General features: G+C 40.7%; 1 protein-coding gene across 4 annotated transcripts in view; it reads left to right on the top strand.

The window, feature by feature from the left end:
* LOC126187581 (transcriptional protein SWT1) overlaps positions 1–13,876 on the top strand; it is a 262,566-nt gene that overhangs the window by 78,497 nt on the left and 170,193 nt on the right. For 3 of the 4 annotated variants that reach the window (XM_049928751.1, XM_049928753.1, XM_049928750.1), the window contains one exon: positions 2,950–3,051. The exons of the other annotated variant lie outside the window; for it this stretch is intronic. In XM_049928751.1, the coding sequence (XP_049784708.1) occupies positions 2,950–3,051 (102 nt within the window). The remainder of the gene's footprint in view (positions 1–2,949; positions 3,052–13,876) is intronic. 4 annotated transcript variants of the gene reach the window in all.

Raw genomic sequence — 13,876 nt, 5'->3', positions numbered from 1 at the left:
ACAGGGAACATTCGAAAATGGAACCATTGACCTTCAAAAAACATTAGTTGATTCAGAACCCAGACCAATATTTTATTTGGGTATGAGAGACTGTAATGATTTATTAAGTGGATTGCAAATGAGAAATTCAGTCACTATTCATGTGTTACAATAATGGGTAAGAACGTTACCAGCTTGTAATCAGGTTTAGAACATGATTGTGACAATCAGTTGAAACAAGAAGTAAAATTAATCCAGGATGAAATGTCTAACAAAGAAGTAAATTGTATTAAACTGACTGTAATTATTATCGCAAGAATAAATTACAGCGGCAAGATCTGTCATGGAGATAGTACCAACAGAAGTCGCTAGGTAGCAGGATGAGCGAAAGTTCAAGAATGAGAGTGAATCATAATTGCAATCTTATATTGATGTACTAGTTGGCGGTGTTACAGATAACCAGCACACTAGAAGATATTACAGTCTGTTTTTCACAGTTGCTCAAGCCCAGCACAGCTGAAGGTTTGGAATGCGAACAGTGGCACCAGCTTGGTTGAGAGCGAAAATGATTGCAGAGAGGGGAGAGATGAGTGAGCAGCAAATTTTGTCGTATTGCCAACCGGGGGAATGTACACCATGTACTTTGGTCTTTTATGAGCATATACCACATTTAAACTGGAGTTTGCCCGAACCCCTTTGTAGTCAGAATTGAAATGACTTTAAAAGAAGACAAATATTCAACCATAGTATTCATTTCTGCAGTACAAAGTATACATCTAAATATGGGCCAACGGCGTACTTATTTGTTTCTTTCTGCAATGTTGCAGACGATCACCGTGACACATGGCGGGAATGAAAGGGAATGTCAGCCGGTTCTAAACAGCCAATGAGAGAGCAGCAGGCAAGTGATATATTTGGAAGCAAGAGATCTTGCAAAATTCTTGTATCAGTGTAGAAGCGAAATCCGATATGTATTCAGAAAGAACAGCTGTGTTCTCTGGTCCCTCCATTATGACAACCCCGGAAATAGCAACATACTCAGAGGAAACAGCCAAATATTTGTGACAGTGAAGTTGTAAATGTTTAAAGATATGTTTTGGCAGATGATATATGTCAATAAAACAGTTTGTAATTTTGATTAGTTGGAATATGTTGAAAATAAATTTTTCTCAAGAGGCCTCGTAAAAATGGGGGTCATCTAACATTAACGATCGTCTTATACTCGGGTAAATATGGTACTACCACATCGGCCTGTGTCTGTGCTGTGGTGTATGTTTCAAGCAGCCAAGCACCTGGATGATGGGGTATCCAGACATGGCCATTGACATGGTGTAACAAGAAAAGCAATTCATCTGACCAGGCGACACATTTACATTGATCCATGCTCCACTCTCAGTGATTTCATGCCTACTGCATTCATAATTGATGAGTCGTTGGGTCAGCATGGGAACATAAAGTGATCATTTGCTGTAGAGCCCCAAATTCAGAGTGCTCCAAAACACTTTTGTCTTCAACAGCTGTCCTCAGATATGCCACAGATCTCTGCGTATCCTGCTTTACAGAGGAAACAAGCCTCCGACCTCCATGTTCTGTGAGGAGGTGTGGTTATCCAATACCTTGTCACCTACTCATAATTGTGTTATCTTTCAACCCACCTATAATACAACATGTGAACAGCTGGCCAGATTCGTCATTTGCTAGCTGTTTGTTCTCAGGTACTGGCCCATAATCTGCACTTTGTCAAAGTCACTTATGTCAGTGGATTTCCATATTTGCGGTCTGTATCATTACTAGAAGGATTCCTCATTTGTCTCCGCTCAGCTTATGTATGTTCCCTGTCATGTAATGTGCTTGCAATGCCAGCAGGCATCACTCGATCTCATGGTGCACAGTGGCCATTATGGATTGATTCATTGTTGTAATATTGGGACTGGGATGTGACCCGAGGATGGCGGAGGAATCAGCTGTTAGTAGTTCACTTCCTCGCTAGAACTTGGGTTGTAGAGATGGTGGTGACTGGAACCTCTTGGTGAGACATTAATGAAACATCCCTGTATACAATAATCTTTTATTCATTTTAGTACAGAGATGTGATACAGCAGGCAGGAGGCTATTGCCCCTTGATGACGTCGATGATGACGACATCGTCAGCAACTGCCGACTCAGGAGATGGCAAAGAACATGTTAGCCTGAACTGAACATTTCATCTGGTGCTGCATCTGATGGAAACTGCAGTGGTCAGCATCACACTCACATCTCAATATGGTTGTTTATGTCTGCAAGTGTGTATCTGATTTGAGGGGGTATTTGTAGGAGTCTGCTGGCCATTACTTCTCCAATAGTAGCACCACTGCCCTTGAAGAGATGACAGGTTGTAGCAGTCGAGTGTTACCATTGGGTAGTGATGACTCCATTGATTTCGCATTTCGTGTTTAGTTGGCTTCTGAAAAAGCCTATCTGGAGCAGTAGTATTGCCCAACTTCATGCTTCCGAGGCACTGAGTACCTTCTTCTGGTTGTCAGATTTTTGAATAAGTTCTCTTTCATTCTGAATACACCTTCTTGTGAAATTGTGTCTATGCTTCGGGCTAACTCGTGCTTTGCTCTTATGACATTTTTTTGTTGACTGTTGCAAGATCAGTTCATTGAACTCGATGTAGTGTTGGTGCAATAGGTAGCTTGACTTGTTACCTAGTATAGGAGGGAATACCCTCAGACAGCTTTAAAGCAAAGCAGGGTGAAACAGATTCATGAGAATGACCTGCATCCTAGAGCTGTTCAGCTGGTCCCAGTTATGACACATCAAAATGGAAAAAAATTATAGGTTTCATTTTCTAAACTATTTGAGTCACTGTGATATTGTAAGAAATTACTGCTTGCCACAATCCTTAATATTACTGTGTCATTTAAAATGTTTTTCAGGTTATTATTATTATTATTATTATAATTATTATAACCATTGTTGTTACAGGAAGTCACATATCTCGAAATATTGGTGTTTCTGATGGGAGTCGTGTATCTTCCACGCAGAATGTTGGTACCAAACAATGTAAACAATTTTCACCTCAAAAAGGTAATAAACTTTGTAACCAAAGATTTAAAGCAGAATAATAGTTTAGTGTTCTTTTTCCCCCTAACTGAAGAGAGAAGTTTGCTGCTTCTGCCTCCTGTCTTGTTCACCACTATCATAATCCTCTGCTACCTTAGGTAGCATGAACCATGGACCTTGCTGCTGGTGGGGAGGCTTGCGTGTCTCAGCGATACATATGGCCGTACCGTAGGTACAACCACAACGGAGAGGTATCTGTTGAGAGGCCAGACAAACGTGTGGTTCCTGAAGAGGGGCAGCAGCCTTTTCAGTAGTTGCAAGGGCAACAGTCTGGATAATTGATTGATCTGGCCATGTAACACTAACCAAAACGGCCTTGCTGTGCTGGTACTGCAAACGGCCCCGAGGGCATGCAGCTTTACTGTATGGTTAAATGATGATGGCGTCCTCTTGGGTAAAATATTTCGGAGGCAAAATAGTTCCCCATTTGGATCTCCGGGCGGGGACTATGCAGGAGGACGTCGTTATCAGGAGAAAGAAAACTGGCGTGGAATGTCAGATCCCTTACTCGGGTAGGTAGGTTAGAAAATTTAAAGAGGGAAATGGATAGGTTAAAGTTATATATAGTGGGAATTAGTGAAGTTCGGTGGCAGGAGGAACAAGACTTTAGGTCAGGTGAATACAGGGTTATAAATACAAAATCAAATAGGGATAATGCAGGAGTAGGTTTAATAATGAATAAAAAAATAGGAGTACGGGTAAGCAACTACAAACAGCATAGTGAACACATTATTGTGGCCAAGATGGACACGAAGCCCACGCCTACTACAGTAGTACAAGTTTATATGCCAACTAGCTCTGCAGATGATGAAGAAATTGATGAAATGTATGATGAGATAAAATAAATTATTCAGGTAGTGAAGGGAGATGAAAATTTAATAGTCATGGGTGACTGGAATTCGAGAGTAGGAAAAGGGAGAGAAGGAAACATAGTAGGTGAATATGGATTGGGGTTAAGAAATGAAAGAGGAAGCCATCTGGTAGAATTTTGCACAGAGCACAACTTAATCATAGCTAACACTTGGTTCAAGAATCATGAAAGAAGGTTGTATACATGGAAGAACCCTGGAGATACTAAAAGGTATCAGATGGATTATATAATGGTAAGACAGAGATTTAGGAACCAGGTTTTAAATTGTAAGACATTTCCAGGGGCAGGTGTGGACTCTGACCACAATCTATTGGTTATGAACTGTAGATTAAAATTGAAGAAACTGCAAAAAGGTGGGAATTTAAGGAGGTGGGACCTGGATAAACTGAAAGAACCAGAGGTTGTACAGAGTTCCAGGGAGAGCGTAAGGGAACAACTGATACGAATGGGGGAAAGAAATACAGTAGAAGAAGAATGAGTAGCTCTGAGTGATGAAGTAGTGAAGGCAGCAGAGGATAAAATAGGTAAAAGATGAGGGCTAGTAGAAATCCTTGGGTAACAGAAGAAATATTGAATTTAATTGATGAAAGGAGAAAATATAAAAATGCAGTAAATGAAGCAGGCAAAAAGGAATACAAACGTCACAAAAAGAGATCGACAGGAAATGCAAAATGGCTAAGCAGGGATGGCTAGAGGAGAAATGTAAGGATATAGAGGCTTATCTCACTAGGGGTAAGATAGAGACTGCCTACAGGAAAATTAAAGAGACATTTGGAGAAAGAGAACCACTTGTATGAATATCAAGAGCTTAGATGGAAACCCAGTTCTAAGCAAAGAAGGGAAAGCAGAAAGGTGGAAGGGGTATATAGAGGGGCTATACAACGGCAATGTAAGTGAATACAATATTATGGAAATGGAAGACGATGTAGATGAAGATGAAATGGGAGATACGATACTGCGTGAAGAGTTTAACAGAGCACTGAAAGACCTGAGTCAAAACAAGGCCCTGGGAGTAGACAACATTCCATTAGAACTACTGATGGACTTGGGAGAGCCAGTCCTGACAAAACTCTACTATCTGGTGAGCAAGATGTATGAGACAGGCGAAATTCCCTCAGACTTCAAGAAGAGTATAATAATTCCAATCCCAAAGAAAGCAGGTGTTGACAGATGTGAAAATTACCGAACTATCAGTTTAATAAGTCACAGCTGCAAAATACTAACACGAATTCTTTACAGACGAATGGAAAAACTGGTAGAAGCCGACCTCGGGGAAGATCAGTTTGGATTCCGCAGAAATATTGGAACATGTGAGGCAATACTGACCTTAAGACTTATCTTAGAAGAAAGATTAAGGAAAGTCAAACCTATGTTTCTAGCATTTGTAGACTTAGAGAAAGCTTTTGACAATGTTGACTGGAATACTCTCTTTCAAATTCTAAAGGTGGCAGGGGTAAAATACAGGGAGCGAAAGGCTATTTACAATTTGTACAGAAATCAGATGGCAGTTATAAGAGTCGAGGGACATGAAAGGGAAGCAGTGGTTGGGAAGGGAGTGAGACGGGGTTGTAGCCTCTCCCTGATGTTATTCAATCTATATATTGAGCAAGCTGTTAAGGAAACAAAAGAAAAATTCGGAATAGGTATTAAAGTCCATGGAGAAGAAATAAAAACTTTGAGGTTCGCCGATGACATTGTAATTCTGTCAGAGACAGCAAAGGTCTTGGAGGAGTAGTTAAACGGAAGGGACAGTGTCTTGAAATGAGAATATAAGATGAACATCGACAAAAGCAAAACTTGGATAATGGAATGTATTCAAATTAAGTCGGGTGATGCTGAGGGAATTAGATTAGGAAATGAGACACTTAAAGTAGTAAAGGAGTTTTGCTATTTGGGGTGCAAAATAACTGATGATGGTCGAAGTAGAGAGGATATAAAATGTAGACTGGCAATGGCAAGGAAAGCATTTCTGAAGAAGAGAAATTTGTTAACATCGAGTATTGATTTAAGTGTCAGGAAGTCGTTTCTGAAAGTATTTGTATGGAGTGTAGCCATGTATGGAAGTGAAACATGGACGATAAATGGTTTAGACAAGAAGAGAATAGAAGTTTTCGAAATGTTGTGCTACAGAAGAATGCTGAAGATTAGATGGGCAGATCACATAACTAATGAGGAGGTATTGAATAGAATTGGGGAGAAGAGGAGTCTGTGGCACAACTTGACAAGAACAAGGGACCGTTTGGTAGGAAATGTTCTGGGGCATAAAGGGATCACAAATTTAGCATTGGAGGGCCGCGTGGAGGGTAAAAATCGTAGAGGGAGACAAAGAGATGAATACACTAAGCAGATTCAGAAGGACATAGGTTGCAGTAAGTACTGGGAGATGAAGAAGCTTGCCCAGGATAGGGTAGCATGGAGGGCTGCATCAAACCAGTCTCAGGACTGAAGACCACAACAACAACAACCACCTTAGGTCAACACAGTCAATCCCAGATTCCGCGTACGGCTGGTAACACAATTGTTATGATTCTTTTTTGTTGCTTGTTACTTTATGTAACATACACTCAAGTGTAATGTCGAATTGACCACTAGATGTCATGAGAAGTGGACCCACCAGTACAAAAGGAGGTGGTGAGTATTATTTTATCAACAGAGAAGCAGTAACAGCAGAATAGGTCAGTCAGGATAGCTCAGTTACTTTGAACATGGACTAGTGACTGGATGTCACCTGAGTAACAAATCCATCAGAAACATTTCAGTCCTTCTAAAGTTGCTTACGTTGACTGTTGATGATGTTTTTGTGAAATGGAAATGCAAAGGAATAACCACAGCTAAACCATGACCAGGAAGACATCATGCACTGACTGGCAGGGCCTGCTGAGCATTGCACAGAGTGGTTGTAAAAATTGCATGGAATTAGCAGAAGGAATCACTCATGAATTCCAGATTGCTACCAGCAGGCCAGCTAGCACAATGACTGTGAATAAGAAGTTAAAAACAATAAGGTACAATGGTCAACCAGCTCCTCATAAGCTACCCACTTCTGTTGCCAGCATTAATCCATGCTTGAGGTGGTGTAAAGAGAGGCACCACTGGACAGTTGACAACTGGAAATGAGTGATTTGGAATAATGAATTATGCTGTACCCTGTAGCAATCTGATGGAATAGTTTGGATTTGGCAAATGCGTGGAGAACACCACCAGTCATCATGTGTAGTGCCAGCAGTGAAGTGTGGACGAGGTGGCGTTACAATATGAGAGTTTTATCAGTGATTACGATGTGGTTTCCTTACTGCACTTAAGAAAATGCTAAATACAGAAGAATATGAACTCGTTTTACTGCAACAGGTGCTGCATGTAGTAAAGGGGCAGTTCAGAGATGAAACGTAATTATATCGGCATGACAGTGCAACCTGTCATAAAGCAGCACCTGTAGGGCAGTGGTTTGCAGACACTAACATTCCTGAAAGACTGACCTGCTCAGAGTCCCAACTTGAATCAAGTGGAATGCCTTTGGGATGAGGTAGAAGGTTGACTTCACTCCAGGTCCCAGTGTCGAACATCGTTATCTTCTCTGGTTTTTGGCTCTTGAAGAAATATGGGCTGCCATTTCTTCACAGACATTCAGATACATCATTGAAAGTGCGTGCAGCAGATTTTAAACCGCCATAAAGATGAAGTGTGGATACAACCCCCTCCCACCACCACCACCACCACCACCACCACCACCACCACCACCACCACCACCACCAAATGTTGAGCAGTAGGTGTCTGAATGCTTTTGACCAGATTGTGTATTTATTTATATTTTATGCTCCATAATGACTGAGACTAACAACAGACTTGTACAGAGAAGTTTGGTTGCTAAAAAGAAGGTTCAATGAATTGCTCACCATAACAAAACTGTGTGTTGCTGCTTGTGAAGCTGTATTGTTGAGTGACAGCAATAGTTTTGTGTTAATATATGTAAGAGTTGTTAGTTTCCAACAATGGAAAGTCCAGGATTGAATAACAACAATATTGAAAGGATAGATTGCTACTTGCCGCCTAGAGTAGCCATTGATTCGCAGGGAGGCATAATGAAAAATCCCGGAGACAACAGTGGTCATTTTGCATGTGGTGTGCTTGTGCGAAAGTGTTCGAGTTTAAACAGTGGAAAATCCAGGATGGAATAATGGCAACATAATGAAAATGCTGAAAATGGTTGCGTAAATAAAATAAGTTTGTGAAATGTGTGGCTGTTTGGCAATTTTCCTTGGTAAATATTTGACCAGCCCCTGTCATGTGTCTACAGTGGGTCAAGAGAGGTATATGAAAGGGATAGAGTGCTGCTCACCGTATAGTGGAGATAACTCAACATCTCCATTGTATGATGAGGTGCAGTCTATCCTTTTCATTATATTGTGTATGAGCTTTCTATTTCTGATGGAGGACTTAGTCTGAAAGCTGATTTTTTAACTCGATGTTTTCTCTATTTAGTAAGTAGCAATCTCTCCTTCCCATAGAGTTCTTAGTTTCTCATATAAGCATATAAGAAAGTTAATAGCGGCAGAAGTATTAGGGAACAATGCATCATTGTTATTTGATATTGATTTTAAGAGACATTGTGAACATACAATTTTGATACATCAGATGAAACATGGCCAATGACCTTGCTGCAGTAATAACACCGGTTCCCATAAGAACAACGAAGTTAAGTGCTGTCAGGCTGGGCTAGCACTTGGATAGGGGACTATCCGGTCTGCCCAGAGCTGTTGGCAAGCGGGGTACACTCAACACTTTGTGAGGCAAACTGAGGAGCTACTGGATTGAGAAGTAGCGGCTCCAGTCTTGTAAACTGACATACAGCCGGGTGAGCGGTGTACTGACCACATGCCCTTCCATATCCACATCCAGTGATGCCAGTGGGCTGAGGATGACACGGTGGCCACTCGGTACTATTGGGCCTTCCAAGGCCTGTTCGGATGGAGTTTAGTTTTAGTTTTAGATGAAACAGGGATGAATGTGGAATGATTACTGGAAGTTTTGCTGTCCACGTGGGAATGTATGAAGGAATGATTGTCCTGTGTGCTGGAACTTCATTTGGTTTCATATTGATCAGTCTCATGATTTATAAACTGAGGGAAACAAGTGATTTTCATGAGAAGATTAATCATCCAAACTTAATTAAGTGGCTCAAGGAGCAACTAACAGGAAACTTAGATAATTCGTAATTATTGTGGATAATGCCATATATTTTTCAAAAATGGTTCAAATGGCTCTGAGCACTATGAGACTCAACTTCTGAGGTCATCAGTCCCCTAGAACTTAGAACTACTTAAACCGAACTAACCTAAGGACTCCTAGAACTTAGAACCACTTAAACCGAACTAACCTAGCGACATCACACACATCCATGCCCGAGGCAGGATTCAAACCTGCGACTGTAGCGGTCGCGCGGTTCCAGACTGTAGCGCCTAGAACTGCTCGGCCACCCTGGCTGGCCATATATTTTTCAGGTATCAAAGTCAGATCTCTCACAATAACAATGGAATAATCTGACTTCATTGCTTTGTTAATATTTCTCCATATGCATGTTCAATACCATATGCAAAAAGGCAGACTTCTCACATCTTATAAAACAAAACAGGTCACATTGTTCTTTTGGTGCAAATTAGGCATATGTGACAACAAATAACTATTACTTCCCTGTAGCAGAGATTCAGAAGTTGTTAAAACGAATAGTAGTACAAATATCACTATAGAAATAGAGTAATTTCCTGCTCAGGATAGAAAAAGGTTCCTAAAGAATCCTGGAACAAAAAAAAAAAAAGAAGAAGAAGAAACATTCCACATGGGAAAAATATATTTAAAAAAAGATGTCATGACTTACCAAACGAGAAAGCACTGGTAGATAGACACAATAAAAAATTTTTCGTGAAAGCTTGAAATTCGTGTGTGTGTTTTTTATTGTGTCTATCTACTAGCGCTTTCTCGTTTGGGAAGTCACAGCATCTTTATATGCGTGTGTGTGTGTGTGTGTGTGTGTGTGTGTGTGTGTGTGTGTGTGTGTGTGTGTGTGAGAGAGAGAGAGAGAGAGAGAGAGAGTGTTGCGTTTGCATGAGTGTGTATGTGTCTGTTTCCTATGAAGGCCTTGTTGCCAAAAGCTCATTTTCTGACAGTCATTCATTGTGCCTGTCTGTGACTCAGCATCTCTGCTATATGGTGAGTAGCAACTATCCTTTTCACAATATTGTTGAAAGATATATAAACTAATATATAAGCTATACTTAAACATTTGCCATAAATTTTTATACTTCCTCATTTTTTTCCATTGTTTATTTTGAATGAATGACAGCTACTGTGGCATGTCAACAACTTTTATGAAGGAACATGCCTATGGATGCCATATCATTTACATGCCACTGTGAATGATAATTTCATGAAGTAGTTTTGTCTTAATTGCTGTAATCAATTTAATGATTCAGATACAATTGAGCATTTTTTCATGTAGGGTAGACTGTATGACAATGGTGTTTCATGTACAGGACAGTGTTGGTTAAAGTGGTAATGTGTTACAATCCAGCAGTATAAAAAAAATGTTGTAAATTAAAGAAAAAGCTTGTGAATGTGTTCTGCGCAGCGGTTCGGTGCTTTTCTGCACAGTGGTTGGTGCCACAGCCATACTACACGCGCATTTAACAGAAAACCTTCCCTATCTGCTGTCCATCTTTGCTTCACTGTCAGTCGCTACTGAAATAGGATGTTGTTGTACATTTTATTTTCTTTAAAGTAACCACATTAGTCTTTTCTCTGGTGATATACTGCTCCTCAGTTACTTATTTTCCTTTATGAGATATGACCTTATTGCGAAATACAACTCATCAAAATATGACAAAATGTTCATCATAAATAGTTAACAAATTCTGATAGGTTTTATTGTAATTTATTTAAAAACAGTATCCATAATTTGCATGAGTTAACATGGGATGAATCCATTCCTCTTGTTGATGTTGTTGGTTGTCTGTATTTTCTGTTGTGTAACAGCAAAAATCAGCAGTTGCTCATCAGAATATTTTGCAACTATACTATGAAACGTTTCTAACTTCTCAGATTTTCATCGCACGAGGAAAAATCTCTTTACTTTATTATCTGATGAAAATCGTTTCCAATTCAGTAAGGAAACAGATACTTTCTACACAGAGGATGTTACCACAGTTCGCACTGATATTTAATTCCTAACTGTTGCAGTGGTAACTGAGTGAGGCAGTGCCATGGTAAGACACTGAACTCACATTTGGAAGGAAAGAAATTCAAATCTCCATCAGGCCACCCAAATTCAGGTTTTCCATGGTTTTCCAAAGTTACTTAAAGCAAATGCTGGGATAGTTTGTTTGAAATGACCACAGCTTATTAACTTCCTCAATACAAGCATGTGCTCCATTTACAATGACTTTATTGGCAGGACATTAACCTCTAATTCTCCATCCTTTGTTGTAGCTATAAGTTTATAGTTTTGCATGTTGTTTTTATAAAGCAATTCTCATTGTATATAGTTTTTTCAGCATCAAATACTTCTTTTACCATACAAGCAGCCCACTGAACAAAAATCTGATGTTTCGAAAACCTATAGTCAAGATCTCACATGTTGGTGGTTTCATTTTAAACAAATAGAAATATGTCTGGGCTATTGATAAAGTAACAATAATCATTAATAAAACATTCCCGAGTTTCAAGCCGCATCAACTGGTTTACTGCCCACAAGCTTTCGGCAGAGATCTCCTCTGCCATTGTCAAGTGGATGATTGTCGTGTGGTTGTCATTGCCATGCTTACATAGCCGCACCGTCGCTCGTGACGTCACTGGTGCTTGGTCTCGCACCATATGTAGTAATGTTTTGGCCGCGTGACTGCCGGGCCTACTTCAACTCCCTCAACAACGGATCCCTCGGTGTACTCAACTGCAATCTACCATCTCTGTTGAAGGTGGTCTCAGAAATTCTAATCTCTATGGCCTCATTTATCACACCATCCCAGAAGCCATTAGTCTGTTTAATAATAGACATCTCATTGAACTCAATTCGGTGTCCATTTTCTAGAGCATGTTCTGCTATAGCTGACTTTTCGGGATAGCGCAGATGGTAACACCTTTTCTATGCGGCGCTGTTCAATAGTGCGGACAGTCTGGCTGACATCGAACTGCCCACATCCACATGATATCTTGTAAATTCCTGGCATTCTGAGGCCTACACCGTCTTTCACAGATTTCATTAGTTGTAGGATCTTTGCTGGAGGCCTGAAGATTGTGTCTATTTTATGTCTCTTCAGGAACTGACTAATCTTCCCTGTTGTCAAACTACAAAATGGTAAGAATGCAATCTGCTTGGTGTCTTCTTCAGAGGTCTTCTTCCTTTGAGGCTTGGATGATCTGTTTTTTGTTGTAACTGTTTTCCTTAAAAACTTTGCGTAAGTGGCTCAATTCTCTTGGCAAGTTTTCAGCGTCTTGAAATGGTTTCAGCTCGATGTACTAAGGTCCTTAGAAGTGATTGTTTCTGTGCTGGGTGATGGAAGCTGGTGGCGTGCAGGTACCGATCCGTGTGGGTGGGCTTGCAGTAAACACTATGACCTAGAGACCCATTGGGTTTACGGCGGACAAGCACGTCCAGGAACGGCAGGGAACCCTCCTTCTCTACTTCCATTGTAAAGTTGATATGGTCGTGGATGCTGTTGAGGTGCTCCAGGAGCTCTTCTAACTTTTCTTGTCCATGTGGCTAAATGACGAAGGTATCGTTGACAAAGCGATAAAAGCAGCTCGGCTTCGCAGGATCCGTGTCCAAGGCGACGTCTTCAAAATTCTCCATTAAGAGGTTGGCTACTTCTGGAGCTGATGGACTTCCCATCGCCACACCGTCAGATTGGTTAAGATATTCTCCAACATTTAAGAAATATGATGATGTCAGAGTGTGCTTAAATAAATCCACAATGGTGTCGTCAAAGAGCTGGGACAGGAAGTCAGTAGAGTCTGTGATGGGGACATATGTGAATGAAGAAACCACATCGAAGCGAACCATAATATCCCCATCAGCAAGTCTCAGACCTTTAATCCGATTGATGAAGTTCACCGTATTCTTTATATTGTGTCTACAGTGTCCAACGTGCGTAGAGAGGAGGCTGGCCAGATGTTTAGCAAGTTTATAAGTCGGTGATCCGATGGTACTCACTATCGGCCTCAATGGTGTGTCCTTCTTATGCACCTTTGGCAGACCATAGAATGTGGGTGGTCTTGGTGCCTTGGGGAGGAGGTTCTTAATAGTATTCGCTTCCAGCAATGACTGTTTGAGAAGCTCTGAAGTCTTCCTCACTATTCTGTATGTTGGGTCCCGAGGTAATTTTTGGTATGTGTCTTCCTCCAACATCCGTCTGATTTTTGCGCCATAGTCGGCTCGTTCCATTAAGACGGGAGCATTACCCTTGTCAGCTGGTAGGACGACGGTGAGAGGATCATTCCAGAGAGCACGGAGGCCACTGTGTTAAGTTCTAGTCATGTTTGAAGCTGCTGGTTTGGATTTTAAAAGAATATGGCTCATTTCTCTATGACTTTCCTCAGCCACATCACTTGGAAACTTACGAACTGCTTTTTCAACACCACTCAATATGTCAGCGATTTATTTAAGCGCACTCTGACTCATCATATTTCTTACATGATGGAGAATATTTTAACCAAACTGGCGATGGAAAGTCCATTAGCTCCAGTAGTAGCCAACCTCTTTATGGAGCATTTCGAAGACATCGCCTTGGACACAGCTCCTGCAAAGCCGAGATGTTTTTATCGCTATGTCAATGATACCTTCGTCATTTGGCCACATGGACAAGAAAAGTTAGAAGAGTTCCTGGAGCACTTCAACAGCATCCACTACCACATCAACTTCACAATGGAAGT

This window comes from Schistocerca cancellata, chromosome 5 (genome assembly GCF_023864275.1).
Source record: "Schistocerca cancellata isolate TAMUIC-IGC-003103 chromosome 5, iqSchCanc2.1, whole genome shotgun sequence".
Lineage (NCBI taxonomy): Eukaryota > Metazoa > Arthropoda > Insecta > Orthoptera > Acrididae > Schistocerca > Schistocerca cancellata.
The sequence above is the reverse complement of the archived record's forward strand: the minus strand, read 5'-3'. Positions and strand labels throughout refer to the sequence as shown.